This window comes from Pteropus medius, unplaced genomic scaffold (assembly GCF_902729225.1).
Source record: "Pteropus medius unplaced genomic scaffold, Ma_sr-lr_union100, whole genome shotgun sequence".
Lineage (NCBI taxonomy): Eukaryota > Metazoa > Chordata > Mammalia > Chiroptera > Pteropodidae > Pteropus > Pteropus medius.
In genome coordinates, this window is record NW_024349225.1 from 13911388 (window position 1) to 13937021 (window position 25634).

The window sequence follows — 25634 nt, forward strand, 5'->3', positions numbered from 1 at the left end:
TCAGTGACTCCTCCTTGCCATCGCCCTCCATCATAGGGGCTCAAATGCAGTCACACTTCACACTCCAGAAATATAAAGGGATTTGTAGGCCCCCGAGCCACTTAGGGCAAAAAGCTAGAGCTGCTTTGTTCTCTTCAGGCATTGCCACTGACGAGGACCTCCACTAGGGGGTGAGCTAGGAAAGAGGGAGGAAAAGGAACCGAAATTAACGAAGTCTGTTGGTTAGCTCTACTGAAGCTTGACAGACGCCGTAAATGTGACTGAAGTACTGTTTTGATCGTGTGGTCTGATTATTAGGGGCCCTTTACCATGAATAGCCAAGCGTTAGCCTAGTGTTTATCAAAAAGAGAGAGACAGACACATGGAGAGAGGGAGGAGACAGAGATATGGATAGAGGAGGAGGAGTGAGGAGGGGGAAGAGAGGAGGAGGAGGAGGAGGGAGGAGGAGGAGGGAAGGATGGAAAAGGAGGAGGAAGAAAGGAGGAAGGGGCGAATCCCACAAGGCGCCTCGGTCAGCAGCTCTTTCTCAGGGCAAGTGACAGAGGTCGGAGCAGGAAAGTGGTGGGGAAAGACGAGCAAGAGGAGGCGGAGTAAGTGGGGTGGGGGTGGGAGGAGGATGTGAGAAATGAAAGAAAGCAAGCCCAGCTGGTGACACTCAGCAGCCTGCAGCACAGCACCCCGAGCCTCAGGCCAGGACCTGGACACCCCAGGAGCCGACTCAGGTGAAGCTGCAGAAGAACCGGGAAGGACGCGCGAAGCCATGGTGAGCACTCCGTCTAAACGTTTCAGACGCTCTGCTAGAACCTCTCTTGGGGCTACAGAGGCAGGTGGCAAAGGACAAGAAGCAACCAATTCCATTTTGGGTTTTTAAAAAGCCGAGAACTAAAATTGCTGAATTAGAGCCTCTCCTCTCAGATGGGCTGACTTCTTCTTGACTTGGGTCTGCTGAGATTCTTGAAGGACTGTCTTGTAGAAATTAGCACTTTTGCAACTAAATGCAACGACTACTGAGAAGTGATACACTTCAGACAATATGGTTTTAAGGTGTGCAGAAAATCTGTGGTATTGTCGTCTGAGTTGCTCAAAATGTATTTCTTTTTAGTTGAAAAAGATGAATTGCTTTCCTTTGATGTCTGTTTAGCCATCTAATTCTTTTAGGTATTTGAAGCATTAGCTCATCATAATCAAGTGGGAGATTTTAACATTAAATCTAGACATCAATAGTTCATTAAGCAGCAATGAACGCTTTAAAATAACATATACTAAGTATCAGATAGTTTCATCTAACAAATCAGCAGGAAAGTAGGTACAAAAAAATTCCTGAAATATAGAAAAAAGTCAGCAGTAACGATCAGCAACTAGAGGCTAAAAAACATGCTTTGGTTTTGAGGCAAATTTAATGCTACTCTGTTATTCATTTCTGAGAAATCTATAACCTTGGCTAGAGTTAGGAAGCATGTGTATTTTGTTTTGAACTTTAAGAAAGTTGAAGTTACCTCCTCAAGGTGCTGTAAACATGCATTTTTAGAGTATAAATCTAAGTACAACTTTGCGTTTTATTTGCAGATATTTCCATGGAAACGCCAGCGTGCTCAGGGAGTCTTAAGATTGTGGTTGTGGACAGTGCTCTGCTGTGGTATGTTCTGCTCTGTGTATATTGCCAGACCTTTTAAAAAAAAAAAAAACTTGTTTATTTTTCTTAAATATCCACTAGGTGTGCATAGTCAACGGGAAAATTATTAGGTAGATAGCTGTAATTCTACCCATTCGATGAAGATCTCTTTCCTTCCTCCCTCGTTTAGTACTTCGCCAGAAACCTCCTAAGCTTGCCACACCCTCTACTGCAGGGTCTAAATTCTGATAAACCCACAAAGATCTTATTTATGCAGGAATAAGGTCAGTTACGAAATATCTAATAGGGAACTTACAGCCTGTTCCGAATATTTAGCCCTGCGCTTTCTGTCACTTCCCAGCAGTTGAGTAGACACGATGTCGTCCTTGTGATTAGAGTGTTGGCTCTTTAAGGGCAGGCCCTTTGCCTGGTCTTTGATCCTTCCACTGCTGATGTGGCAAGTTTTATGTCTGGTTCTTGAAGACTGTTCAGCAATTGTTTTGAACTTTCTTTCCCACTTCCTAAGTGGGCTAACGTCTTCTTACTCCCCAGCTAGGATTTTCAGCTCTGGCCAAGCAAACTGCTTTTCTCTGCCCCTCACACATTCCTATACCATGTCTGCACCCATGTCTGGGACCCTGGTGCTCCTTTCATTCGACAAGTGTTTTCTGTGTCCCTGCGATGTGCCAAACATGATTCTAGGCACTAAGGATACAGCAGCAAGCAAAACAGTTTCCTCCCTCTTAGAAATTCCCATAGAAGGTTCCTTTGAAACTCTGTTCCAGGTATTTATTTTATGATCTTCTTTACTCATGAATCATATCTGTTTCACAGTTCTTGGTTCATTTCTGATATGTTTAATTTGATCAAATTAATTATGCTTTCTTTGCATTCTGCTATTCCTTGTTCAGAAGCCTTAGGAGGCTGTAAAAGTTTCTTTGGTATTTCTCTATGTATTTGCCATACACAGTGAAAACTCAGTAACTGTTGAGAGCTGTGAAAACTTTTACCTTATGGCATAATAGTGTTTCACATAGATTATACTGTGCTTAGAATGGCATATATTATTATGAGGTCATTGTGTAATTATGTTTTTGTTTTGGTTTTTTCAAAGCCCTCATATTTGAAGCACCCATATGATGATTAAACATCATCAGCTGAGTATCTCATACACAGAAGAGGACCTAAGTAAACTTCATAATCCTATGCCATCTGATTTCACAGATTGTTCTTTTTTATTATGCAGTCAGACATCTAAGGCTTTCCCAGGAGCACTTCTCCCTATGGGAAAACATTCTCTTTTCAATATGGAAAACATCACTTAAAAATGTCATTATTCCTGTCCTTATTTTACTTCTCTCTTAGAAACAGAAATGGCGGTCTTCAGGAAAGTATCCCAGGAAACCTTAGAGATATATGATATTGCACTCGAATTAATTTTAAATGATTGACAGCTGCTGAGATAAAGAAATATGAATTTCTAAAATATGTTGGTTAAATTTTACTTGTTATTTTTTTGAAAATAAATCTAGAAAGCCACCAAATTTTAAAACATAGAGCTACATCCAAAAGTATTTTATATTATGGTGAAAGTGAACAAGACTAGAAGGTCTGGCTTCTACTTCGAATCTGCCAAGGACTGAATCTGTGATCCAGGGAGGAACTTATGCCCTTAAGGTGTCAGTTTCCTCGTCTCTCAGTGGCAGGCCCAGCCTGGATTCGCCCTCGGTTTTTTTCAGCCATAACTGCCGTAACTGCGAGTCTATCCGGTTCACGCTGTCTTTCAGATTTCTCTGTGTATCATGGAACCAACTGCTGGACTTACCATTACTCTGAAAGACCCATGAACTGGGAAGACGCTAGACGGTTCTGCCAACAAAACTACACAGATTTAGTTGCCATACAAAACAAGGGGGAGATCGAGTACCTGAACAAGACGCTTCCCCATAGTGCTACTTACTACTGGATAGGAATCCGCAAGGTGAGAGGGGTGTGGACGTGGGTGGGAACCAACAAGTCTCTCACCAAGGAGGCAGAGAACTGGGGAGATGGGGAACCCAACAATAGGAAGACGAAAGAGGACTGCGTGGAGATGTACATCAAAAGGACCAAAGACGCTGGAAAGTGGAACGACGACGCCTGCCGCAAGCCGAAGGTGGCTCTCTGCTACACAGGTAAACCCCTGCATCAGTGTGCACAAAGATGGCGAGGACATGTGGGAGGAAGGAGCGAGGACTGGACAATCGTGTCCCTGGTATTAAGGCAGAGAGGTGGAAACAGAGAGATGGGCCCAGCCAAGGGCTTAGGCTCACGTCGCCTCAGCTTCCTCACTGTAAAGTAGGGGGCTTGGTGTCCCATTTCCTTCTTTGTCTAATCATATAATTCTATAGAATGAAATACTGCAGTGTTCCATTATCTGTGGTATATGAAAATTTCTGTAGAGACTATTACAATGGTTCCAAACCAGTCAGGATTTTCCCCAGTCATATGTTAATAGTGAAACACAGTCAATTTACTCTCTTGTAAATTGAACTCCCTATTAATTGATCAAATTGGGACTTTTTACTTTTTCTATAGTTCTTTCTATACAGAAAGAGATTGCCAAGCATACTGCAGAAATGATTGGGTCAGGTCATCATTTAACCTGCTTATTATATTAAAAACAAAGTAATTTCAAGAGTTTTAATGTATGTCACTAAGTTCATCCCAAATTTTATAGAGTCTTAGCTTTGGTAAATTCATTCTAGAAACAAATGTCTATGGCTATATGGCCCGTACAGTACATCAATAAAATATTTAGCCTATGGTTTTTATGCAAAAATGCTATGATTGTACAAATAGAGCTTTCCTGTTTATTAAAATAGTCTCAGCGAAAAATTTATCTATATCTAAAGAGATGACTATGAATACTAAAAAGTAATCTCATTAAAATGATTTCTTTCTGATCTCCTTAAAGCTTCCTGTCAGCCCTGGTCATGCAGTGGCCACGGAGAATGTGTGGAAACCATCAATAATCACACCTGTAACTGTGACGTGGGGTACTACGGGTCCCGGTGTCAGTTCGGTGAGCTGCTCTTCTTTGTTTCTTTCTGTGTAGTTACGGGCGTCACTGCAGTTTATGGAAGTTAGTTGGGACAAAATGATAGCAGCCATTCTGAGAAATGAGAAGTTTTGATCAGAAGGATATGCTTGCACAATGGTGTCACCTTTCCGTAAAGATTTCATAAGTCAGCATGAAGTTTCAATTCACTGCTCAACAAGTCTTTCTGAGTGCCACAAAGAACAGAGCTGTAAGGATTACGATAATGAATCAGGCACAGTAGATTCCTGCTCTCGTGAAACTCATAATCTAGTGAGATTGTTGGATTCATTAGAGCTCTAAGGTCTGAAATGAACTAAAACATTTATTGTAAGGAGGGCAAGTTACCCAAAAGATAATCTTGCTTGTTTATGTAATCCTCAAAGTCATATCGGGGCAAGGCCAAAAAAGAAAAGTTCACATAATGATAGACAGTACATATGTGTCAGAGATATCTAAGAATAAATCCAGCAAATTTATTTGGGCTGGGTATTTCAGGAGATACCAAGGCAAATATAGTACAGATTCTGCCTTTAAAGGAATCACAATTAACTAGTGAAAATTATACATGCTCATAGTTTAGTTTGGTGGGAAGCAAGATAAGCTGGCATAAGCTTGTGGAGACTGGAAATTGCCTAATGAAAGAATCTGGTCTTTATTTAACAACGGGAGACCACTTAATACCTTAACGCCTGCATTTAGGGCAAGTATCCTAGAAGCAGTAAGAGAAGATGGATTGGCGAGCAAAGGGAGAGAAGATGGAGAAAATCATCAGAAGTGTGTTGAAATCACTCAGGGCCCACGGTGGTAGAAACAGAAAGGAAAGAATACACAGATTCAAAGACAAGGAATCTTTGACCCAGTCAACTCGCTACTGAAAGAAACGTCAAATCTTTTGACTGGTATCGGTTGAGTTTCAAAACTATGTTTGAAGTATCTGGTGCATTAAAAAGAAAATTTTAAAGCGGAAAAACAAAAACAATGTTTGTAAAGAAAAGATAAAGAATGAAAGCCAAAATAAATTTAAATGTCAACCAACTGAACAGATCAACGTCACCCCACTAGATTCCCGAGCGGGGCTCCCACCCAGCACGTACCCTCGCTCCACTACCAAACTCTGGTTTTTAATGCTTACATCACTGGCATGCCCGTTTCACTCCTTTTTAAACATTTTAATCTTATTTGTCTTGGCTGTCACTCCGTCCTCTTTTTTGTCTTGGCTGTCACTCTTTTCTCTCTACCTGTGATCATTTCTCTTTGGGTTTCTTCATGGGCACTAATCCAAGCCCATACACTATTGCTATTTCTCTTCTATCTTTTGTCCATCGCTTTTTTTTACTCTAGATACTCCTTTTGGCAAAACTTACCAACTTTGCAGACTCTCAAATCTATATGTGCTTTGGACTACCGGATATGTTTTTAGCCCTGAACTCCAAATATGCTAAACATATCCTTTGGTATGCCCATGTGACTGTAAAATCATGGTCCCCAGACAGCTTTCCTTTTTGTATCCCTTATCTCTGTGTGTGCTACCACCGTTTACCTTGGTGTTCTGCTATGAAACTCTCTCACTTCCTCCTACATTTATGCAAAGTAACGCACTACTCATTTTTATAACTTTGTATTTCTCGTGTCTATTCCACAACCTGTCAACTCTACAACCATAGCCCTCATTAACTTCCTCATAGATTACTGCACTAATTTCTCAGCTGAGTTCCACAGCTTTAAGTTGGCGCCCATCAAAGACATTATTCATAGGATAGGCAGGCTGATCAATAAAAAACGATCAAATAAAATCACATACATGTGACCATCCACCCTTTAATTTCTACCTATTGCTGTCCTAGAGGATACAGTCTAAACTCCTTAAGGACGAGGGTAATGCTGACACGCAGGAGGTACTCATTAAATCAATGAGAAAAGACAGGAGCATTTTGTCTTAGCTCCTGTCTTTCTCCCTGATCTCATCCCCTGCTTCCTCTTTCTTCTAGCGACATCCAAAGGCTTGTGTTCTCCACACTGGCCAGATGTGCTGCATATCTCATTGACTCGCTCATGGTTTTCTCTCTCACTCTGCACATGGCCAATACACCTGTTTATCTTTAAGACATAGCTCAGGGACCATTTCTTTCAGGAAGCTTGCTGTGGACCCCGAGACAGGCTTAGTGCCCCTATTTTCTGTTCCAGTTACTTCATGTATATCTTTCTCATTTATACCACATTTGATGAAGTCATCTATTGACTCGTCTGTATCCCCTGGCAGACTCATAGCAACTTCAGACCAGTGAGTATCTTATTCCATTGCATCTGTAAGATTGAGAATATGCCTGGAATATATTAGGCACTTGCTTGCGGGCATGAATTGAATTGGACAATGTCATTGACTTTAATTTGGACTTGGACTGTATATGGAAAATATTAAAATTCTTCTAATTCCTTGGATCCATTTTTTATTGAAATCTCAAGAGCAAGATCACAGCAATGGCCGAAATTCGATAAGAAATATACACGAGAGTTGCAATGTTTGCCCAAACGGCAAGGCAGGGTCTAAAAGTCAAAGACTGATTTTCGAATCTTAATGTGACCCACAACACAACCAATCAGAGCAGGGAAACTGACACAGTGGCTGGAGAAAGTCAAAAAGAAATGAAGCTGTGGAAGTGAGCTAGAGATGAAGGCAGAAGCAAGGCCGAGATGCTTCTTGAAGCTTTGACGTGCTCCCCTTGGAAAGAAGACTAATCATGAACACCCACTCTTTCTCCAAACCCCCTACTCCCAACACTCTAATATACTCAGGGGCTGCTATTTGACCATAATTTCCAAACTGAGCTGGTCATTCCCACTTAAACCCATCTGTGTTTAAGAATTCTCTCCCTGACTAATTCCAAAGACAACGAGAAGACTGACTAGATTTTAATTAAGACTACAGATGAGTCAGGCTCTATTCCAAGTACTTGACTTGCATTAAATCATTTAATTCCCACATGACTCTAGGAATTGAATATAATCATCATATTCTTCTTTTATAGATGAAGAAACTAAAGCTGGAGGGGTTAAGTCACTTTGCTTAAAAACACTTGGTTATCAAGTAGCAGAGCTAGGCTTCAAACCCAGCTCTCTTAACACTACCCAGTGCTGTTTCTTTTCTTATTAAAGTGACTCAGTGTGAGCCTGTGGAGGCCCCCACGCTGGGTACCATGGTCTGTACTCACCCTTTGGGAAACTTCAGCTACAGCTCACGGTGTGCCTTCCATTGCTCTGAGGGAACAGACATAATTGGGAGTGAAGAAACCACTTGTGGACCATTTGGAAACTGGTCGTCACCTGAACCAAGCTGTCAAGGTGAGTAACCGTTCCAACTAGCTTTGTCACGGCAGGCCTGGGTTTACAAACTCAGAAAATACAGTAGAGTCTTGGTAAGAAGTCTGCATCCTCTTTTGGAGCACGATTTAACCTTAGATTATACTGTGATGCTTTTCAGAGGGGTTATTGTTACTAAAATTAAAAAGAAAAACCACAAACAAAAAATAACAGCTAAATACCTCTGAAGACATTTCACAGTGCGCATGTCATTTTCAGCATCCGTGTGGTTACGCTATATTTTTTTTCTTCTCATTGTCATGGTATAAATAGTCAGTCTCGCTGAACCTCACTTTAATTTTGGTTGATCTCTCTTCTCAATAACACCTATGTGGTGTCCTACTTAACACCAACCAATTTCCTTCTCGGAGGATAGAGGTCTCTTTTTATTGTTGTATTTGTTTATTCTTGAAACCATTTTTACTTTCCTCCATGAACTCTCAGGAGAATAACAACTGCTGTGAAAAACAAAAATGCAATCTCTTGATCTTTTTTCCCTTTGAAATACGGTGGACTTTTTCTTCTTAACGGTCAACATTATCCCTATCCTGGAGAAAACTGCTGGTGTTTGAACTTGTGAAGTTTGGGTTACACTTTTTATATTTCTGCTTTTGACTCGCTAGTTTGAGTGGTTTAATTCTCAAAAGAACTGTCAAAGCCATTTATTGAAATCACAGCACTAAGTTGACTAACCTGCTGACTTGTACAAAAGTTGAGGGACTTGCTCCAGAGAACTGGGGTGTTTTTCAAAACTGCTTGGGCAGACTTGAGAACAGGTGAAGGGGCACACGTGTTCTACACTCGCCGATGAGATTCCGTGAGAAGTCTCGAGGCGAAGGCCATGCAGCACGGCAGCTCCAGCAGAGCTGGAGCGTGGGCAGGCTGGGGCAGCTCCCCGGAGGGCCGGCCCTCCCCAGCTCCCCTGTGCCCATCCCTCACTTCACCCCTCACTCTCCTGACTTCAGCCCTGACCGCCACTCGCCATCATTCCCAGAAAAAACAGAGTCTGGAAGCATCATCAGAAGCAATTGCTATATTAGAAACTTCTAGATTCCTGCGGATGGTTCCACAGTTAAGTCAGGCAGCCTTGGCCAAACCCCGGCCAGGGTAACTAGTTTTTACTTCTGCTCAGAAGTAACTGGTTTTTCCTTTCCGTTGAAGTGATTCACTGTGAGCCGCTGACAGCACCTGACTTGGGGACCATGGACTGCAGTCACCCCCTGGCCAACTTCAGCTTTACCTCCACGTGCACCTTCAGCTGCTCAGAAGGAAACGAGTTAATGGGGGAGAAGGAAACTTTTTGTGGATCATCTGGAAGCTGGACGAGCCTCAGTCCAATATGTCAGAGTGAGTCAGTTTGCCCCAAAACACTGAAGACTTTAAAGATGGAGGAGATGGTGGGAAAGAGATACTGAATCACAGATCTCAGAACTGAGATTCCTCAGGTGTTGGGCTAGAAAAGCTGGTCTCGTCTTTGCCTGTGCTGCAGATTCATCACAGGCCTCCCATGCCACTTCCTCATGGGCCTCCCATGCCACTTCCTCATCTATCAGGTGGCATCACTTAGGCTATTACTGGGAAGTGTGAGGAGAGAAAAAGTCTAGTATCAGGAGACGGCACTGAGGAAGCGATGCCGCAGCCTCACGCCACGTGCCTTCCTGGTTTCTCTTTCAGAAGTGGACAGGAGCTTCTCAATGATCAAGAGCGGTGACTATAACCCCCTCTTCATCCCAGTGGCAGTCATGGTTACTGCGTTTTTGGGGCTGGCGTTTATCATTTGGCTGGCAAGGCGATTAAAAAAAGGTAAGTGAGTTTATCTTCACGATAATAACATAACTTTAAAGAGGAAAAAAATGTAGAAACCCACAGGAAACTAGGTATGATAGCTTCGACCAAAGCAGGATAGCATGCTCTGTGTTCTGTACACACCAGTCCCTGGAGACGTGGGAAGCAGCCCAGAACACACTTGCATTACTAAAAGTTTGCTGATTTTTGTTTTTACTCCAACAAACTTTAAAATGAAGCTCACTATCTTCGAGACACCCTGCTAGGGTGATATAGACAAATGAGATACTCTGATGGTTCTTTGCTCTTACTTAATTCTGAAAAAAGAGATGCATAATCTGCCCTCTCTGAGCCTCTGTGCCTTTGATTTCAGGGCTATGATTCTACTACGCAGTGACTCCACCGTCCAGTCAGGCTTTCCCCAACCCCTGACCTCAGGGAGAGTCACATGCCTGGTCTGGCTCCTGACGTGGGGAGCTGCACTGTCCCTGGGAGAAATCCCCAAGTTTTCTTCCCAGTGTCTATTCGTCAGGGTCACAGCCCCAACCAAAAGCAGCACACACTGATGCTTCCCCTCCACCCCGGAACACAGGAGAGTAAGGAGGGCCTCCTCGAGGAGCCCATACCTGCTGTCTGGATGCCTGGAGTAGAGTGAAACACCACTCTACTAGAGGGAAGAGCAGCGGCACCTCCCACCCCCGAGTGTGTTCAAATCCTAAAGTGCAACCAGCCTGCTGGTTACAGGCCCACGGTCTGAGGCAGATCCTGGGTGTGTGCTGCTACATTTGGCCAAACCCACCTGGCAGAAACACTCAAGACTATGAAATTCATGCACATTAGGCAGCTTTCGGTAAATCCCTGCTTCGAGTTGAGACGAGCTATTGATGACCTCAGAACAGCTGCTAACCAACTGCTAACCAAATGTTGCTTTTCTACGGGGTCAGTTGATTGCCATTTTAATTTCAGTTCCATCCAATTAATTAGTATGTATTCTGTTCAATGACTATGGTATGCGAAGGCCTCCCTGGCAATTACAGTAACGTTATCTGCCAATCCCAAATGGTTTTCCACTATGATCTGGTCTTTCACTCCAAATTTAAGGGTAAGGGAACAAGATTAGTTTTTTTATCCAACCCCGAAAGGCAATGGCGGGGGCCTGTCCATGGGCAAGAGCTTCAGTAACTGTGACTTGGGAGCACGGAGTAGTGACAATGTCTCTGCTCCTGCTGTTAGGAATTCTGCTAAGATTGGGTCGCGTCGCCTTCCGGGACCACACTGAGCACGTGTGTGTGGCACTGACGCAAAAGAACGAGACTCTTCTCCCACCACTGATTATCGTTTCTGCTGAGACTTCTAAGCCCGCCCCCAGCCGTCCTTCCTTCCCTCCCCCTTTGGATGCTGGTGGCAGATGGAGGGAGTAGAGGACAGAGTGGGTAATCACACACCGCCCTCTGGGCGAGGGGGCTGAGAGATATCTAAACAAGCCTGAAGGACTGAGGGGCTGTGAATCGCCTGCCTAAGGAAGATATTTATTCCCAAATTCCCAAATCCTTTCATAAATGTTAGTAGATCAAAAGATCAGAATTGAAGTCAGGGGCATCTAGTGGGGGTGAGCTGGGTAAGGCTGTCTTACGAGCAGGGGTGAGAAAAGCAGTGGGGTTGTTTTTAAATTTTTCACCCTGGAGTCATTTCAGTATGAGATCTCTAACTGATAACTTGAAAACTGCATGCCCCTGCGGGGGGATCAGTGTGGGGCAAACAGGAAACAGATAACGGGCAGCTGGGCTAGTTACAGTTCCATCACCCAAGAGAACAGCAGCCCCACAGATCACTGGCTTCGTAGGAAAGTCAGGATATCTTTAACATGTTTAAACTGTCTTCATTTGTGAAACCTCTTCTGCTATCTCCAATTTTCAAGTGACTTCATCTTCCAAAACTTTTAGTTGTTAAGTTAGTTGAAGCATGAAGAATATTTTTCCTAGAGACACAATGCTAGAGATGATGGGTAGGTTCCCAAGCTAAAGCCTTTTCTAATTGAATGTGTAGCTCATGCACTTACAAGAGTAAAAGTCAAAAAATAAATAAATAAATAAAGCTGAGAATTTTACAAGCTTTTGGGGTTCACAAAGCTGGGAAGAGGAACAGGTGACTATCTAGAACATAGCAGCCAAGGTACTGACCAGAACCTTGACCCTGCCCTGTCCTCAGCTGCATCTTCTGGCCCTGGTGCTCGTTGCCTCGCTATCCAGACGTTAGCTCCTTCCTTCTGAGGAAGGCGAGGGGAAGGCTCCAGAAGCATGCTCCCCTGGGCATGGGCCTGTCTAGAAACGCTTTCCCTCTAGCATCATCGTTCTCGACTAGTCATTGTCATCGGCCCTATTTGGTGAACGAGGAAACTGAGGCGATGAGGTTTTAGGCCAAACCTCTGAAACCCTGAATCGGCAGGGGCAAGAGTCAGACGTCAGAATCTATCTGGACGTGTCCTCCCGGCCAAAGCCACTGGTCTGGAGGTTAATGAGGCTCGACTTTCCTCTTCGGTTGGCAGACCTCTCCCCCTGAACCAATGCAGGGTTGGAAAAGGGCACGAAACTGAACACGTGTGCCTTAGTTCCCTTTTCTACAAAGGTAAACGCTCTCAGTAGGAACAGATTCTTGCTCATGTACTGGTATGTGTTTCATTGTTCCTGAAAAAAATATATGTGAGGATAAACAGAATCTGAAATTAGTTCAGATCGAATTCTCTCTGCCCAAGTATATTTGGTCCACATCATCAGTAGGCTGAATTTGGGAAGAAACATTTAAAATTGTAGTTTCTAATATTTTAAAGGTATACAATAAAATAGTAATTGAACACTGTCTAAGCTCTGAGCTCTTGACTAAATATTTTGAATACATTTTGTTTTGCCAACTCAATGAGGAAGATGTAACTTCATGCCCCTTTCACAGAAGATGAAATTGTGGCTTAGGGAGGATAAGTAGCTATTTAAAGACATGCCGCCAAGGATTTACATCCAGATTGGATGATTCTAGAACTCTAGTTTATAGCCACTGAAATATATTGTTGCCTAGTGACTTTTTTCCCCTCAAAAAACTCTTTTTGCTTTTATTTCCCCTGGAGCCCAACATCTATTTATTTATACTCTGCTTTTTTTCAGAAAGAATGTAAGCTAAATTTCAAAATGCATTCAACACAATAAGTTAAAATTAGTTAAAAAGAAAAAGAAGGCCAATATTTAGGGTACAAAAATAGGCTGGAGCCAGGGTAAAGTTAGAACACAAAAGTGTGTGTCACAAAGTCCTATAAAAGAGGGTCTGAGTTCTGGCTCAGAGTTTCTTTGCAACCAGTCAAAAGAAGAAAGTATAACCACTTAAGACAGTCACTGTATTTCTAAGATAAAAACACACCGGTCATTCAGAGAAGATGTGTAATTCCTACCACTGAGACCTGAGTGAAACTTCTGTGAATTCTCACAGAGAAGATGACGTGAGACGGAATGACACATATTCTTAGAGTATTAACAGTTAAGTCTCCCGGGGGACAATCTGCGGGTAGGATGAGATGCCAGGTCAGGAAGGGATGAACACGTGAATGGGTACATTGGGTCTGATTGTGAGGTGTTTCAGGCTGTACGTCTGTCTCTACGAGCAGCGCGGAGGATGGAACGCAACTCTGAGAAGCACCTGCACCAACGGGTCTGTTCTGCCAGGGTATTTACCACTGTGAATTAGAACAGTCACCCAGTACCTCAAATCCCCGAGACACAGATGGGGTCCATCTAACAAATGCATAATACTCTTCAAAAGCCAGTTTTGAGGATGGGACTCTCCTTTTATTCTTACTTAAAATAATTGAAATTGTCTACTTATGCTAATCCATTTTTCTATTTCTTCTATTTTTAGGCAAAAAGTCTCGGAAAAGGTAAGTTTTATCAGTGAGGAGTTCTCACATCTGCTGATCTCTCCTCTACCTTCCTTAAGATACTTCCTGTTATACTAACTCCTTAGTAGTTATTTACATTGGGTCTCATTCAACTGAAGTTTCCAGATAAAGTGACCGATCTACTAGTCTCCCTTAAAAGCTGTTTTTGTGTGTGTTAGTGGAGATGATGGATGAATGAATGAATGAACAAGCAATGTCCTCTTAGGAAAAGACAGTTATGTAAAGGGAACTTTTTCTGATTGTTCCTGGCTTGTTTGTTTGTTTGTTTTGAGGATTGGAAGTATTGTGGTATATATTTTTTTCTTGTTCTGGCTGAACATGAGAGCAATACATAATACAGTACTCAGGAAACATCCAATTCAAGAGGCATGTACTGAGAAGCCGAGGAACCCCGGCTCTCAGAAGGCAGAAGTCCAGCGCACAGGCCCTTGACGCCCAGCACAAGCTGGTAGACAACTCGGCTCCGCTAAGCACTGACCCTCAGGAGTCTGGGCAAAGCGAGGAGCACAAACTCTATTTGTAGCTTCCCCCAGAAGGCAATTTTTTAGTTTGGACTTAAACCTCAGATGTCTTCACTTGGAGGAGCACATACTGAGAAGAGATGCAGACGTGTGGAAGGGCACGGTCCATCTGGCAGAAACGAAGACGGAAAAATACGTCTCAGTTCGAGGGCCTTGGTGACTTGCTCTGCGATGTTAGGAAGGAGAGTGTAAGGGAACTACGAAGACGAGACTCTGGTGACATCTAAGTCCCTTCTAGACACCCAGCTTTGAATAAGCCGAAAACGAAGCAAGATGGTCCCCAAGGAAGTTGGTTGCTTGTTCAGACAACCACCCTACAAACCACAAATTGTTACTAAGAAATTCTTAATCGTTCAGTGGGCTGAACCAAGAGGGCAAAAGAGAAAGTGGGAGCCATAAGGCAGCAGGGGTGAGACCATAGAGTAATTTATAAGCCATATCAGAGAGCACGGACTTATCCTGGGGGCTTTGGGGGTATCACTCCAGGCGTTTAAGCACGGGAGTGTCACGCCGAAATGTGTATCTCCGGGATCTCTGCATCTGATCTATGAGGATCACTCTACACAAAAACGTGCAAACATGAGAAGTGCACGAGCTTGGAGGCAGAGAACTGTTTTGGAGGAATTTTGGAGGAATCTGAAGTTTCTAAGTTAAAGCTCATGGTGCTTGTTCAGAGAAATAGCAGTGAGGATGAGTTCATGAGATGAGAGGAGACGGAGTTTATCAAATATGGTTAATGGCCGGATGAGAGAGAGAGAGAAGAATCAAAGAAGTTTCCATGGTTCTGGTCAAGGAACTGATGGATGGCTACCGTCTGTACCACACAGTACTGTTCACTGAGAAGGGAACACAAAAGAATCGAGAAGGTCTGGAGGTGGAGCTCATGGTTTAGTTTGGCACATGCTGAGCTCTAGGTATCTGTGGTTCCGCCATAGTCCATTCATTCTGTCTGGCACCAGGGCTGCCTTGGGGCAGGAGAAGTGGATTCCGGGGTCCCCGCATACAGAGGCTAACTGCCATCTCAGGGGCAGATCTGGCCATCCAGGGAAAGCGAGCACTGTGAGGATGGAAGAGGGTGTGGGACAGAGGGCAGAGCCACAGGGACGTCAGTATGGAATGAGTCAGCGGAGGAGGAGGAGGAGGAGAATGGGAAGAGCTTTCCAGGGAGTTCGAAGGAAAATGAGGAGAGTATGGGTTTGTGAACGCTTTGGAAGAAGGAGATGAAAACTGTTTCAAAAGCTGCCAGGAGAACCAGTTGTTTCATCGGATGTCACAAGGGTATTGATGAGGAGGCTGTTTTCAGTGTTCAGGTCACCACAGAAGTCTGATAGCCAGGGGGTGAGGAATTGGTGGGGGTGACAAAGTAGAGGCAGAACACGTGAGCCGCCTCTTTTACAAAGCTGGGCTGAGAGGAGACGAGAGCATCGGGGGACCTGGATGGGGACACACGGTCAATAGGAGTCCTTTCCTTCTCTCTTACTGCCCTGCCTTCCATTTGCTAGTGCAGACGGGCTCCTAAACCCTTCTCCGGGCTGCCTTCCCTGTCTCTGGCGGCAGGAAGGCATCAAGTCTTCTTTAATGCTCACACCCACTGAGTGAAAGTCTTTCTGGCACATTCTACCCAGCGTGTATTCTGGCCACAGGAACCACCCGTGTTTTAATTACCACTAGATGGAAGCAGATAGATTCAGCTCTTCAGATGTCCTCGTGGGACAGGAAGAGACCGCTGGCAGGAAGAGTTAGCATTAAGTTAATTACCATATTAAGCTATTGCCACTTTAAGTTTAATGGGTCACTGATTTTTACAATGAATCAGTCAATAGCTGTTTATTGAACACCTTTGTGTAGGAACAACGCTAATGACTGAGACAGGGAGAGGAGTAAATCCTTGTTCTTGACCCGAGGGAGATGATCTAGTTGTGAAGTTAAGACTGAAATATACGAAAAATATCGGAAAAATTTAAGACAGAATATGGCGATGGTCAATGAATTCCATGTTGAAGAAAAGACTTTCAATACAGAAGGAGTTTGGTGTGCACAGAAAATCTGGAACCCAGATTGGTCTTTGAAGGACGGATGAGATGTAGGGGTGTGGACAGAAGCCGGGACGGCTGTCCAGAGGAGGGAGGCGATGTGGATGGTGTAGTGGCGGGACCAGGAAGGCATGTTTGGGCCAGTAAGCGGAGCTGCCGAGAGCCAGCGGCATGCTGAGGGGCCGCCAGCAGGAGCTAGAAGGCAAGGTCGGCCCCATCGACACATCTCAAGTGCTTCACTAGAAGGACCTAGCAGAAAAGAGTTCTTTGCCCAGCCACCTTGGGACACCTCTCATCTATTGACCAAGGTGACTTCTAATTCATAAAATCATAATTCATCAAATTCTTTAGGACCGTAAAGGATTGGTAGACGTGGCATCCAAACTCTTGGCCATCGAGCTAATTAAATAACTTTGCTGTAGGTCCTGAACCAGTGACAGTTAGTCAGAATCATAATAAATTCTATCAAACACGCTGTGCACTGCACTGTTCTAAGTGTTTTACGTGTCTTAAATTAGTAAATATTGCCTGCAAGCCTGTGGGAAGACATATAAATCATATAAAGGAACAGAGAAATAAAATAGCTAGCTGAGGTCACTGAATAAATGGCAAAGCTGAGGTTTATATCCACCTAGATCCAAAGACCACACTGTTAACCTTTATGCTTCTAGAACTCAGGACTCTTGATTCCCAGGTTAGAGCTGTAAGTCCCAGACGCCCTCCTTCTCGAGTAATGTGATTCTTTTTTTCACACTGAAACCACAGTGTGATGGCACTGAGGAAGGGTGGAGTGGAAGAATAGGGTGTGTTCCTAGAACAAGTCATCACACTCAACACCATCACACTCAACACCATCACACTCAACGTCTCGTATCAGAGTTTTTTTAAGCCCTTGAGCTAATGCTCGCAGCCCGCCGCGCTCAATCCTATTAGCTTTGGTGAATTAAGGACTCTGAGGGCATTTGTGGTTTCAATTCTTGCTGGGTTATTTTGATTCTTCTGCAAACTGGTTGTTTGTCACCTCATTTGGTTTCTAGTGTCTAAATTCTGCCTGGGTAAAAGCTACACCCAAGATACACAGGAAGATACGATGCCAACCTCAGAGGAGGGTCTATGTGAAATTCTGTTTTCAGAAACATTTTTATCTCTGTATTGGCAAGCACGTTTGCAGCTGCTGAATTGTGGTTTACCCTGGCAGTTCATCATGAGAATAGTCTCAGAATCTGGTTCTCCCTGTGAAAGGTGCTATTAAGACATACTGTATTTGGTTCTCCCCACCCTTTCAAAGTTTCACACACAAAAAAATTATCACTTAATTCATGAAACCAAATCTGTCACCATCTCCTTAAATCATATCCCGCCAGAATCGGGCCTTTAGAATCAGCATCATAGTTTTCTTTCATGAGTTTTGATTTTCTCTGATTTCTCTTTCCATTTGACATGTCTTCTACTTTCCTGACTGTCCACTATCCAAATTCTATCTAAAATGTCATGCATACTTATCCGGTCTGAAGACAGAGCCTGTGTCCAGATATTTTTCTAAGTGCTTCTGGGCACCAGCAGCATGAGCATCACCAGGTGCCTTGTTCAAGATGCCCAAACCCACCAAATCAGAGTCTGCACATTTTGCCACCACCTGTGGGCGGTGAGCACCAGAGAGCGTGAGGAGTTCAACTTTAGGGTTCTCTGCTCCCATCCCCTGCCTCCGGGCCTGTCTTGCTATTGCCCAATCCGCGGAAGATAGTTCCTCTACCCTTTCTCACCTTTAGTAAACATTTACCTTTCCTGCTAACACTTACCTTTTTGCAATTTTTAACCTCCTTTGTTTAACTTACATTCTCCTGTTTTTCATTCAGCACGGATGATCCGTATTAAACCACCCTCCATGAAAGAAAATCCTCGGGATCCTAAAGCATCGCTGGATCCTTCCAACCCTCCATGAGAAAAGTTTCCTACGTGGTGTCCCCCCGACTGAGATGGCATGTGTCCCTTTCGGAGCATCTGAAGAGACCCCTCTACACCCGGCAGCCCCTTTGGCTCCCGCTGTTCCCTTCGTCCCCCTCCCCCGGCCCACAGTTGTGGTCCATGCAGCTCTGCGTTCTACCCTCCTTTCTGCGCAGAAACAAGACCGCGGGGAAAAGGGTCGCCGTGGGGTGTAAACACGCCCCATTTCGCTCTCTTTCTTGGCTGTTGTTTCCAGTTTCAATTCAGTGCTGTGCCTGCTGACGTACTTCTGAATACAGTGAAAATCTGACACATGTGCCGCCCCGGTCCCTGCTGTGCTGCAGACACATTTCACCTCCTGGCCCTCCAGTTCACTGTGGGGTTACGTCCTTACAGAAAGTTCAGAAAATTGAAGTAATCTTTTCTCTCCAACTCCAGCAAAGTAACGGGGTTCTACTCCAAAGGCGAAGGCGGAAAGTCCTATTTGCACTGTAGCCCCACCCTCTATAGATGGAGGCCCTTCTATTTCATTGCTTCCAGCCTCTCCATCTCCCTAGAGCCTATCTACCTGTAAAGATTCATGTCGGGCATCCCTCGGGCAACCCCCACACTCGCCACTTCCTTCATAGCTAGTCCTTAACTAGTCTCACCAATGGCAAACTCCCTTTCCTGGCCTTCTATTGTAAAGTTAGTTTGCAATATATGATTTTGTACTTAAATACAGTTTGCTTTTTTTTTTTTTAATGTTATCTAGTTTGTTATTCTAAAAATTATCACATGTATGTTTCTCTCCAATGAAATTCTACCCTCCTTAACTGTAGAGATTGAGCCACATCCCTGGAGTATCTAGTTCATTACTCGACACTCAAAAGAAGTGTATTTGAATAAATCAGAAAGAGCACACAGTGTACTTTTTGATACAAGCTGCAGCAAACCCTTTTTCTCCACGGGCGATGAAGACCTGAGCAGATACTCATTCAATGTCACGGGCTGCCTTCCTAGAAGAGAATCGGGCCCTGTGTAGAAACTAGCTGGAGATGCCTCTTTGTCCCATGGCCAATAGAGCTTTTATAAACATTCATACATGCTATGGGAATGATTTTTCTGTGATTACATTTTCCTTTCTCAAAGCCATCTCAGATTCTACATTACGATGAGGGCTGTTGCAAAAGATTCCCCACACCGTGCAGCATAAATCTAGGACGTACCATCCACATTCACACAGCGTATGCTGCGTCCCTCAGAGTCGTCCAGTGCAGAGACCCACACCCTGCAGAGACCCACACGGCAGCCCTCACTGCAAGGGCTTGTTCAGCTAAGACTCAGGATCAAAGAACCCAAGTGGAGGCTACTTCTTGGACGTAAGATGTGTATAGATTTAAAAACACAGTCCTACCTATGTTTAAGTCCTAAGGCTACTATGGGATTTTAGAAATTGTCATACTACATCCCTTAAATAAAGGTTTCTAAAGAAATAAAGATTCACAAGATCAATTTTGTCAAAGATCTTGGGTTTAACCTCCCTGAGACTTAGCTTCTCGTTTCCTTGCCTATATGCCTTGTTTGACGGAGTTACCATGATTATTCAGTTGGGTAAGAAGCTGCTTTGTGAACTGAACCTTAATTGTAGATTTTTGTCAACCCAAATCTTGCCTTTCACGCTTTCTTGGTGTAGGATTCTGGATCTCAAGCAAGGGTTTGAGCAGAAGCGGGTCCGAGGCCTTCTCCCTAAGACTGGGAACCAGAAGGTCCTTCACTGTGCGCACAGGAACCTGGAGCTCAGATTCTTGGCGCCGGTCGGCCCTGCCGCCTGCACCTCACTGGGAGGTGACGGACGGCTAGGGAGTCACACCTCCTTGCTTGCGACCCGGCCTTCTGCCTCTACGTGTGACCCTGCCAGTCATCAACTCTCTGGATTTCAGGATGACTTATGAAATGGGGTATCGTTATCTTCCTCACGCAACTGTACTCCAGATTAACTGAAATAACCCCTTTCTCCCATAACTCAGAATACCAGCCTTTGCGAAATCGACAGAGTCCAAGGGACGCAAAATTATCCATTCCTCTGGATTTGTTTACCAGGGATTGATGGCCCTGGGCTATATTATTTTTGTTTCCTGCAGAAATATTTCGTTACGTTAAAATTTCATTTTATGACCTTAGCTCAGATAAGAAAAATTTGCCACCCGTGTCACACACTTCCCATGCATGGCCCTAGGTTTCACCCCTCCTCCCTAAGACTGTGCTGTATTCTTTGATACATGCCCGACACAGACCCGGCTCCATAACGATCTAATGAGAAATAGGTGAAGCAAGAAAGAGGCTTCATACCCAAACCGCACCATGGAAAATTATTAACGTTCTCCTTGACACGTCCATGTCTCCCCCTCAGAGTCCCCATCCTCTGCCAGCTGACTCATCACTTTATTTCTCCTTTTCTCCAAAGGTCTTTTAAAATTTCTGTCTCTTGACTCCAGCAGTTTGAGTCTTCTTTCTGTTCACATGTCCCATTCAGGAAAGAAAAGCTGCCACCACCCGATGACACATATCCCAGGACAAAGGACAAGGAAATTATCAGGAGAAATAATGAGATTTCCGCTTCCCTCTGGCTGTGGCGGCCTTGTCTGATCTGGTGGACACAGCATTTCACGAGATGCAGCCTCCCTGAGCGACTCTGAAAGGTTTAACTGGAATTGAGCTTTCCTCAGCATCTTGGTACAAACTTTGGTCCAAGTAACAGATCTAATAGCAGTGTTTCCAATTCTAATAGTTCTAAATGCCATAGTAGCCGCGATGAGGAAAAAAGTAACAGATTTATTTTTAAGTTTATTATCTTAAGCTGATTTTTGCTGGCATCCAATTATCTTATTTGACATCCAAATCCACACTGGGAGAAAACTATCTTTTCTTGATACACTTCTAAGGCACAAGGTGAGACCAGTGTTGGCAGCAACTTAAGCAGTAATTTGTAGCTGGGGTGTTCTGTATGAGAAAATGCAGAGAATTTGGTTTCCTTTGCTCCCGTGAAGGCAAAAGGAAAAGGAAGGAAGGTAGAGGAGACAGAGAAAAGCTGTAGACTTGTGGGAAGCCAGAACTCCGGGGGGCAGCCTGGCCCCTGAGGACAAACGGAGAATATTAAATGATGTGATTCCCTCGGTTTTGCATTAACCCTCTGTAAAGATCCTGCCACTAGTACAGACCTGTTTCCAGGTGGCTTTGAAGGAGTCTAAGGTTGAAAATAGCAGATAGAAAGGAAGAGCCACAAAAAGCAAAGTTGGAACAAAATAATTTGGCATAAACAAAATACTTACAAGAAAATCAGTACCAATGGGGAGCATGTAAATTAAGCTCTCTGGGAATCTTGACAGCCCTTAGAGAGAGTTCTGAGCTTCCACATAGTATTTCAGCCATGGCCGCAGGTTTCATCATCCTCATTTCAAATTTTAGGAAATAGGCTCAGAGATATTCACTAACTTTTTTTTAAGTCCACATGGCTTGTGTGTGTCTGTTTAATAGGTAAGGAAAGGTGGTATTAAAAAGAGCTGTGTGTCTTATGCCAAACAGAAAGAGGAATAAAAATTTTCTCAAAACAGATTTGATTTCCGATACTGTTTGGGAGGGCCAAAAGAATGTGGCCATGTCCCAACTGACACCAAAATCACCCTCAAAAGTGACCTTAAGAGAAAAGGCTGTGTCTCTTGACCTCGGCATCCTCAGACTCACCCCTGTGTCTGGAGGACAATGGATGCTCAAAATTGAGTAATAAATTCAAGGAAATGTTTAGTTTAAAGAGAGGCTTAAGGCATGGGATGGTAGTTTTCAATTAACCACTTCAACACCTACCAAAATTTTACTATTGTAAAAACTGCTACCAGAGGCTGTGGACGCACAGGGGACGAGTCCTGCCCGGAAAGATCCCGCGATGGAAGCGGAAGGGAAGAAAGCGCTGCTGATTGCAAACCAAGGCAGTGCGCACTGCAGCACGCTGCGCGCGCAAACTCAGAGATGCCGCGGGGCGGAGGCGGGAGATGCCACTTGGCAAAGGGTGGAATTAAGAGATAAAATTAGATCCCGAGTGAGGTCTAATGACGAACCAGGTGAGTTAAGTCGCTGAGGCAAAGTACCGGAGTCAGAGGGGCCAGAGAGGTTTCATAGGCTCAGCAGAGAATCGGCAACACGAAAGGCACAGAGCAGCTTCAAACCCCAGACTGAAGCTTGTGAAGTCCATTCTGTGGTTTTCGGGAAAACCCAAGCAAGAGAGAGACAGGATCACAGGGATATTCTGGGAAGAGAAACACGGCTGAGGGCTTAGGAGTGGAGAGAAATGGAAGCAGGGGCCTAGTCAGTAAGTGTAATTAATCAGGCAGGATGACTAGGGAGGGCCAGGAAGGTTCCAACGCGAAACACTGTCAAGTCTTTGGTCTCTGACTAGTTGGGGTCAAGGGACAGGGTGGGGGACTGTAAGGGAGCATAACAAAGCATTCAGAAAGGAAAAACATAAAACAAAGATTCTGGTTAAAAATGGTTCATGCAAATGCTCTTTTTTTCAAAGATCTTGTAGGAAAGTCCCTCCTTTGTTATATTTCCTCTGCATGAACATATCTCCTTTATTCTCAATATAGGATTGAGTCAAGGATATGGTCAAAATGGCTTTTAATTCATAAAGACAAGTGGTGGAGACTGTGGGTGGGAAAAGTCCCCAAACTAAGGGCCATTAAAGATATGGGTTCGAATGAATTCTGACCTTTTAAATGAAAGCAGTGAGCTTCAGAAACGTGGTTTAGACAGAGACCCTGCTGCACATTGGCCAGTCTGTCTCTGTGCTGGGAAGCCTCCAAAACGCCTGTCCATTGGGCTCAAAGTTGGCTGTGTGGTCAGTTTCATGTGGATTTCAAGTTAAAAGACAGAAGATATGTTTGATGGTGCAACTAACCCGCAGGATCGTGCTAGTTACTTCTGGAGCATTGTATGATCGTTCTAGAGAAATCAGTATCTCTTTAGAAAGCATATACCCACAGAAGTAGTTTCCAAACTTTTCTATTATGGGGACCATCCATTAAAATTTAAAAATTTTGGTTTAGTAGTTACTTTTACTACCCATTAGTTGAGAAAACACAGATGTATTTATATGGATGACTAAAACAAAACAAAAAAACAACAAAAATAAAAAATAAAAAAACAAGTTCCTGGAGGGAAGTTAAGGCCCAGAGATTAGAAATCACTGTTTGTTCCCACACTCTGCAATATCTTTAAAGAGGCCAACTTTATGGATATCCGGATTTTCATCTTCATCAGACTGTACATTCACCAGCAATTCCTATGCAAAAACGCTTATGCTTGATTTCATGGACGTACGTATACAGAACACTTCACTTAACAATTAGCCGATTCTGCTACATGTGGAACATGTACCAAAATAGATCATCTAATAGGCTATCACGAAAGTGTCAATAAATTTCAAAGAATTAGAATCATATAGATCAAATTCTCTTCTATGTAAGTTAATAATAAAAAATTAATTTAAAAAATCCCAGGATGCTAATAATTTTTAAAAATGTAAATAACTCATAAGTCAAAAAAACACGACAAAATTTTGAATTGTTATAATTAAATGGTATTAAAAACACTATGTATCAGCAACTGTGGGGTGCAGCAAAAGAAATGTTAAGGAAGATTTATCATTTTAAGGCTTATATTTAGTGAAGAAGGCTCAAAATTAAACACTCAACTTAAGGAGTTAGAGAAAAATAATAGAATAAACCATAAGTAAAAAGCATAAAATAATACATTTAAGGGAAGAAATTAAAATAGAGAAACAAAGAATAATAGAGAACAAGGATCAAAAATAAACAAACTGATCAAAAACAAGAAAAATGGTATAAATATACAAAATTAGGAGCACAAAAAAATGTATAAAGATATCAGAGATGATTTTTTTTAATTAAACTAAAAAGGTTCTGCACAGCAAAGAAAACTTTCAGCAAAACGAAGAGGCGATCCACTGAATGGAAGAATGTATTTGCAAATGACATCTCCAAAAAGGGGTTGTTATCCAAAATATATAAGACACTCATACAACTAAAAACTAAACAATCCAATTGAAAAATAAGCAGAGGACATGAAGACATTTCTCCAAAGAAAACATACAGATGGCCAACAGACATATGAAAAGATGCTCAACATCACTAATCATCAGGGAAATGCAAATCAAAACCACGAGATACCACTTCACACATGTCAGAATGGCTATTATCAAAAAGTCAACAAACAACGTGTGTTGGCGAGGATGTGGAGAAAAGGGAACCTTTCTGCACTGTTGGTGGGATTGGAAACTGGTGCAGTCACTACGTAAGACAGTGTGGAGATTCTTCAAAAATGTAGATACCATACAACCCAGCAGTTCCACTTCTGGGTATCCATCCAAAGAAAATGATGACACTAAGTTGAAAAGATATAAAGACCCCTGTGTTCATTGCAGTATTATTTATAATAGCCAAGATATAGAAGCAACCTGGGTGTCCATCAATAGATGAGCGGATAAAGATGTGGATATACATACAATGAAATATTATGCAGCATAAAAAAGAATGAAATCTTGCCATTTGTGACAACATGAATGGATCTAGAAGGGATTATGCTAAGTGAAATAAGTCAGGCAGAGAAAGACAAATACTACATGGTTTCACTTACATGCGGAATCTAAAACTGAAACAAATAAAACAAACAAACAACGACAACAAAAAACAGGCTCATAGAAACAGAGACCAAAGGATGGTTACCAGAAGGAGGGGATGGGGGACGGGTGAAAGGGGAAGGGGAATATAATCGATAATATTGTGATAACTTTGCTCAGTGACAGATGATTACTAGAATTAGCGGGGTGATCACATTGCTAAGGTATAACAATGTCCGATCATCATACTATACACCTGAAACTAAAATAACCAATATAAAATTGTATACCAACTATAATAAAATAAAAATAAATTAAATTAAAAAATAAACATTAAGAACAACTTAATGAAAATATATTTGGTAATAGTCAAAGTAAACAAACTTGCTGAAAAAAAATTTCTTTGCCAAATTTACTCCTGAAGAAATAAGAAGCCTGAATGGTTTCCTATAATCACTAAAGAATTAGGATCTGGAGTTAAAACTCTTGCCACAAAGAAAACATCAGGTTCAGATAGTTTCAGAAGTGAGATTTACCAATTAAGAAAAGGCAGATTTTTCCAAATATATTCAGCATTTTCTAGAGAGATAAAATGAAGCACCATTCCCGAATTATTCTATGAGACCGAAATATCCTTGATTCACAAACCAAAGACTTTGCAAGAAAAAAATTTATAGTCCAATTTCA

General features: G+C 42.9%; 1 protein-coding gene across 1 annotated transcript; it reads left to right on the forward strand.

Annotated features, from left to right (window-relative positions):
* The first annotated feature begins 614 nt into the window (after window positions 1–614).
* Window positions 615–19746, forward strand: SELL (selectin L). The gene is made up of 9 exons (XM_039881498.1): window positions 615–763; window positions 1567–1636; window positions 3400–3786; window positions 4569–4676; window positions 7848–8033; window positions 9213–9398; window positions 9726–9854; window positions 13737–13755; window positions 18187–19746. The coding sequence occupies exons 1-9, from the start codon at window positions 761–763 to the stop codon at window positions 18203–18205; spliced, it is 1107 nt and encodes a 368-aa protein (XP_039737432.1). The 5' UTR covers window positions 615–760; the 3' UTR covers window positions 18206–19746.
* Window positions 19747–25634: the final 5888 nt, after the last annotated feature.